The 7,006-nt window shown below is 47.5% G+C and overlaps 1 protein-coding gene across 1 annotated transcript; it reads left to right on the forward strand.

Annotated features, from left to right (window-relative positions):
- Positions 1-2,052: 2,052 nt before the first annotated feature.
- On the forward strand, positions 2,053-2,544 carry LOC146888771 (uncharacterized). Its single transcript, XM_085666196.1, has one exon. The coding sequence runs from the start codon at positions 2,053-2,055 to the stop codon at positions 2,542-2,544; it is 492 nt and encodes a 163-aa protein (XP_085522322.1).
- Positions 2,545-7,006: the final 4,462 nt, after the last annotated feature.

Consider the following 7,006-nt stretch of genomic DNA (forward strand, 5'->3'; position numbering starts at 1 on the left):
GCTGTTGTTCTTTGCTTTCTAGTGTGTTGTTTTAATTGATAATGATGCTTTGCTTGGATCGGGAGATGCTGTGCCATGAGCGGGTAGGTTCATGGATGGTGTTTGACATGTGATGATATGAACGGGGAGGTTCATATCTAGTTACTCTCACGTGGGGATACAAGCGAGGTAGGTTCGTATGTTCCGTGCTCACGTTGAGAGATGCCACGTGTGGGGAGGTACGGGGGCTGGTGGATCACATGTGTTGGACTACAAGCGGGTAGGTCCGTAGAGCAAGACTACGAGCGGGGAGGTTCGTAGAGGCAGGACCACGAGCGGGCAGGTTCGTGTGAGCATCATGTTCCCGAGTCCAAGGCTAACCAATTGTATGATTTGAAGACTGATAAGTCTTGGGGATTAAGGTCTTGGCCAAGAATTATATATAATGAATAAGATGGGTAAACGATTTATCTTGTGTTTTATATGCTTGTTATTTTATTTTCTCAGCTCACCCTTTCTGTTTGTGTGTGGCGATGATCGTGTAATTCGTTACACGGGAGCAGATGTTGATACAGGTGGTGCTGAGGATGTTCAGATGGCGGAGTGAGGGCTAGCATGGGATTAGAGCTAGGATTTTCTCTTACATGTATTACTTTACGTTTTTATTATGAACACGAATAATGGAAACTTGTAACAATTGACTAATTATGTTATACGTTTTGGCGCGTGTTTTCATGAAATTAAATTTTCCCGCGTTGGGATTTTTATCGAGACGACTATTAATATAATTATTTTCTTTTATTATTTACTTTTTAAGTAATATTCCCTTGGGATGTTACACCCTACACACTACACACGTACCACCCTACAACCCCCAATACCTGCCAACAACTCACATCCCCCCTCACAACCTTACCTCCACTTTCCCCGCTATGATCAACCATCCCATCCCACCTCATTTGCTCCCTCCCCACAAGCGTAGACGTCGTCACCCCTTCACCGACTTTATCGCCAACACCCCCTTCCTGCCTAGTGGGAACCCTTCACGCTGGACCGCTACACCGGCGAAACCGACCCTGATGAACACCTCAAAGTATACATCACCCATGTCGCCCTGTACACGTCCCAAGATGCAGTCTTCTGCAAAGCCTTTCTCACAACCCTCAAGGGCCCTGCTCTGGAATGGTTCACAACACTTCCTCCTTACTCCATCGACAACTTCGACATTCTTTCACACATGTTCTCCACCCATTTTGTTGGCAGCCGTCCACACCAAACTACCACAATCTCCCTCCTGGCCATTAGACAGGAACAAGGCGAACCACTTAGAGCGTTCATAGATCGCTTCAGTAAAGCAGCTATTCGCACCCCACACCTCAACCAAGAGATGATCCTCTAGTGCATGGCACTTACCCTACAACCCGGCCTGTTCGCCAACAACGTCTACCTCCACCCACCTGCCTCTATGCACAAATTTAAATTGCGCGCGACCGACTATTTCCGCATGGAGGAGATGCAGACCCTCTATACCAAATTCTGCAACGACTATGCAGCCACCACCGCCAACCCCGCTTCACTAGATATGTCCCTCTTACCGTAGCCCGCTCCCGCATCCTCGATGAGGCCCTACAAGCTGACCTCATCCCTCCACCACGCAAGAATAACCACACCTCCTAATGCTGATATGACCAAGTATTGCCGCTACCACCGTAACCATACTACAGAAGACTGCAAAGCACTCCAGGATAAGATAGAAGAACTGGTCTGTGCTGGTCATTTTTGCCGCTTCATCCGACGAGATGATCATTCCTCTCGATCCTGCCACCCCCTCCATCCGACCACAGACGCCCTTCATACAACTCCCGTCACGACAGACGCACAGCTCAAACCGCTAACCAGGAACCCCAATCGGCCCGTACCGACATCACCCCCACAGATCCTCCACTAAGTGGCACTATCAACACTATCTTTGGTGGCTTCGCTAGTGGAGGATCCACTTCTTCTGCCAGAAAGAAACACCTCCCCCATATGCAATCCATCAATCATATCACCCATTCCCACCACAAACGCCGTATGCCTCCTATCATCTTCACAGATGACGACTTTCATGGCCTCGACCATCACCAAGATGACCCCATGGTCATCACCGTTGAAATCGATAACTACGCCATTAAGAAAGTCCTTGTCGACCAAGGCAGCTCCGTTGATATTCTCTATTGGGCCACCTACCAAAAACTCCAACTCTCGGACACCGCTATGGTCCCTTATGAAGAACCCATCTATGGCTTTTCTGGCGAACAAGTTTCCACCCGCGACTACATCGACCTTCACACCGTGTTTCGCGAAGGAACCCAGACCAAAACTATTCCAACCCGCTTCCTCATCGTCGACGCACCAACATCCTACAATGTCCTCCTAGGCCGCCCTTCCCTCAACACCCTTGGTGTTGTTGTCTCCACCCCCCACTTGGCCATGAAGTTCCCTTCGCCTTCCGATGACATCCTCGCCGTCCACTGCGACCAACGCTTGGCACATGAATGCTACATGGCCAACCTGCGCCCGTAACTCCTAATTCAACAAATCAACCACATTGAGTGACCACCTGGCTCCGGCATCGCTCTATCAGGTGAAGATCTCGACCCTAGAGTAGGCCGGGACATTCGTCTTGAACCAGTTAAGGAGACCTCCCCTCTAGAGCTTCCCAACGGCCACTCCATCAACCTCGGCACCGGTCTGAACTCTGACGAGCGTGCCATCATCACACCCATCCTCATCAGCAACACCGACCTTTTCGCCTGGTCAGCTGTTGACCTACCTGGGGTGGACCCTCTAGTAGCATCCCACAAGCTATCCATCTAGAAAAAAGCCCACTACATCTCCCAAAAGAAGCACAAACTTGGCGAACAACGCCGACTAGCGGCTAAGGTTGAAGCCGAAAAGTTATTGAATGCAGGATTCATAGAAGAAGCTCAATACACCACTTGGCTTTCTAACGTAGTCTTGGTGAAGAAAGCCAATGGAAAATGGCGGATGCATGTAGACTACACAGATTTGAACAAGGCCTACTCTCGCGATGCCTACCCCTTACCCAATATCGACCGACTTGTTGACGACGCGGGAGGGAATAAAGTGCTTAGATTTTTGGATGCATATTCTGGGTACAACCAAATCCCCATGGCCGCATCTGACATGAACAAGACCGTCTTCATCACATAGCTTCATGTAGATGGTTCCTCAAATCCAAAAGGTGTCGGTGCCAGCATCGTGTTAGAAGGGCCTAACGACATCCTCATCGAAAAATCCCTTCACTTTGCCTTCAAAACATCAAACAACCAGGCTGAATACAAAGCTATCCTCGCCAGCCTTTCCCTTGCCCGTGAAGTAGGCGTTAAGACACTAACGTGCAAAACCGACTCCAAGCTTACTTTAGGGCACCTAAATGACGAGTTCCAGATTAAAGACCCCATCCTTCTACAATATTACCATGTGATCCGTGCAGTCATTCAATCCGCCTTTGAACGAGTCTGCATCGAACACATCCCAAGGACCGACAACATCAGAGCCGAAATCCTCTCCAAATTGGCCAACACCAAATTAAAAAGCCGCCATCGATTCCTATTACAACAAACATTATCTACACCCTCCATCACACATACCTGCCAAAACCTAACCCACGCCTCAACTGACAACACCACCCCTTCCCAAAGTCATAACTAGACCACCCCCTATATCCAATACCTAAAAACCGGCAACCCCCCACAAGATGCGAACAAAACTTGGTTGGCTAAGGCCGCCAGGTATACCATGATAGGTGATGACCTTTACAAACACGGATACGACAAACCTCTCCTCAAATGTGTCACGGCAGAGCAAGCACAATATATTATTAAAGAGCTACACGAAGGCATTTGTGGCTACCATTCTGGCGCACGTACCATGGCTACTAGAGTCCTTAGAGCCGGGTACTTCTGGCCGACTATAGAAGCAGACTGCCAAGACTATGTCAGAAAGTGCAAACCATGCCAAAAACATGGCAACCTCATCCACCAGAAGCAAGAACAACTCCATCACATACTATCCCCATGGCCCTTTGCTAAATGGGGAATGGACATCCTTAGACCCTTCTCACCCGGCAAGGGGCAAGTGAAATTCCTAATTGTGGCCGTCGACTACTTCACCAAATGGATAGAAGCCAAGCCACTAACCACCATCACGGCCCAGCAAGTTTAGCAGTTTGTTTGGAAGAATATTATGTGCAGATATGGTGTTCCACATACCATCATCACAGATAATGGCCGACAATTTATAGATAAAGAGCTAGCCAAGTTCTACACTGGCCTGGGCATCAAACACATCACAAGTTTTGTAGAACACCCACAAACTAATGGACAAGCAGAGACGGCCAACAAGGTTATCTTAGTGGAACTGCGCAAGAGATTAGATAGCGCCAAAGGCCGATGGCCCAAAGAGTTAGTAGAAGTGCTATGGGCTTACAGGTACATCCCTCAATCATCAACAAACGAATCCCCATTCAGCCTAGTTTACGGTGCAGACGCCATGATACCGGTTGCATTGGCGAACCCACCCTGCGCCGAGAACTATACGACCCAACCCACAACCACCAAAACATGGCTACTCATCTCGACCTCTTACCTGAACTCAGAGAAAAAGCCTAGATACGCAATTTAGCTGCCAAACGAAGAGCTGCCAGAAAGTATAATGCAAACCTATGTCCACGATCATTCGCAATCGGGGACTTAGTATGAAGAATGGCCAGCAGTGCAAGAAAGATGGATGGCAAATTCTCCGTCAACTGGGACGGCCCATACCGCATACGTGAAGACACAAGAGGAGGAGCTTATCGCCAGGAACACTTATCTGGAGAAGAGATCCCCAACACCTGGGATGTGTCCCACCTCAAATTCTACTTTAGTTAAATGCATACTGTATTTAACTAAATACTTGTAACCGTGGGTGTACTTTTTTTCCTCACCCGGCCTTTTTTGCCTAAGGACGGTTTTGGCCAGGGAGGTTTTAACGAGGCACCCCACATTCAATGAATAAAATGAAGGGTTCTCAACTATACATCTTTTCTCTGTTTCACTTTCATAATCGTTTTAAGTTCCCCACCCTTACCACAAGTAAGCGGCCTGGGTCGAACACCCTCAACTCGTTGGTTAAATCGTTTAAGTTCCCCACCCTTACCACAAGTAAGCGGCCTGGGTCGAACACCCTCAACTTGATGTTAATCGTTTTAAGTTCCTCACCCTTACCACAAGTAAGCGGCGTGGGTCGAACATCCTCAACTCGTTGGTTAAATCGTTTAAGTTCCCCACCCTTACCACAAGTAAACAGCCTGGGTCGAACACCCTCAACTTGATGTTAATCGTTTTAAGTTCCCCACCCTTACCACAAGTAAGCGGCCTAGGTCGAACACCCTCAACTTGATGTTAATCGTTTTAAGTTCCCCACCCTTACCACAAGTAAGCGGCCTGGGTCGAACACCCTTAACTTGATGTTAATCGTCTTAAGTTCCCCACCCTTACCACAAGTAAGCGGCCTGGGTCGAACACCCTTAACTTGATGTTAATCGTTTTAAGTTCTCCACCCTTACCACAAGTAAACGGCCTGGGTCAAACACCCTTCACACACAATAGTGCACGCAAACGAACATCTCATACATACATAAATATAACGAGCAATTAACTAGGAAGTAACCGGCATTCATATCAAACATCAAAATAAAGCAATGTACGAGTTATTACAGACTTAGAATCATTAAACCAAGTTGGAAATATCAAATTAAAAATCCTAAGCCTCTTTCTGCTCGGCCTCTTCCGTCACCACCTCGTTACCGCCAGCATCAGCATCGACCGCATCCTTCACCCCATCCCCTTCTGGGCTAAATTCTGCCTCGTCTATAAGCACACCATCAACGACATCTTTATTGACATCAAACCTAGCGTCATTACCGTCAACATTCTCATAAAAAAAATGACGCTTGACGAACCCCCTTCTGAAAGCCATTGATATGTTCTTGAATTATGCAACTCTTTAAGTCTTGTAGTTCACCCTCCAACCCGTCATGTTTTTCTTTAATATCGTCATAGTCGGCCTTAAGATCTGCAATCTGGCCCTTCAGCTTTTCTTCAGAATCAAGGCATCGTACCCTCGACGTAGCGAGCCTCTTCCTTTCCACTTCCCACTCCTCTTTCTCCTTCTTCCAAGCTTCCTTCTCTTCATCGTGTTTATCAACTTTCTCCTGCAACTCTTCCACCCTGGTCCGGCTTCCTTCCTTCAGCTCTCGTTCGTATAAGGATTCCACACGCCGACTAAGCAACGAGGTCTTTTGCTAAATTCAACCATGGACTTCACCAAAGCTTTTGGCTCCATATTGTTAATTGAATTTATCAGCGATTCCGGCACATTAATCTCAATGTCTTTTCGAATAGTAGTTTCCGGAAGCTCAATCAACCTAGCTTTCGGCCCCTTCACCCCACTGGCTGAGCCTGCTCTCATAACAGCAGCTCGCACTTTCTTCACATCTTTGCCCTTGCCCGGCCTAATAGGTAACTCCGCTTTCCTTTTTGTACCTCCATGCATGTGGACGTCTACTAGCGAATCTTGCAAATTGGGGACCACAGGGTTCCCAGCAGCTTTAGCCTTCACCGCCTTCTCCTTACGGAGGGTTTGGAAAAGTGTCAAGTTCTTCTTGCCAAGTTGCGCCATATGCCCCGAAGTACACAACACACAAATCGTCAAAATACTCCAACCAATAACAATGCTCAAAGTTACAAAAAAATACCTTCAATATCTATAATGGGGTGAACTGAATTATACACCCTAACTAAGCCCTTAGTGGGCATCTTATCGCTAAATTGCATCAAAGTATCCACCACATCCTTCTCACCCACTGACAGATCCTCCCTCGAAATCACCTTATATCTCCAAGGGTTGCCGGTCCAGAAGAACGGGAATTTAGTATTACCATCAGCAGTATAGAAATGTGACCGGCCAGTTGGTTTTA

Source organism: Vigna unguiculata, chromosome 1, assembly GCF_037176805.1.
Source record: "Vigna unguiculata cultivar grain cowpea cultivar isolate G323 ecotype 2 chromosome 1, ASM3717680v1, whole genome shotgun sequence".
In the NCBI taxonomy this organism is placed as follows: Eukaryota; Viridiplantae; Streptophyta; class Magnoliopsida; order Fabales; family Fabaceae; genus Vigna; species Vigna unguiculata.

What these genes read in the sequence shown, in the direction of transcription:
- LOC146888771 (XM_085666196.1), top strand. Translation starts at nt 2,053, where the DNA reads ATGCCTCCTATCATCTTCACAGATGACGACTTTCATGGCCTCGACCAT.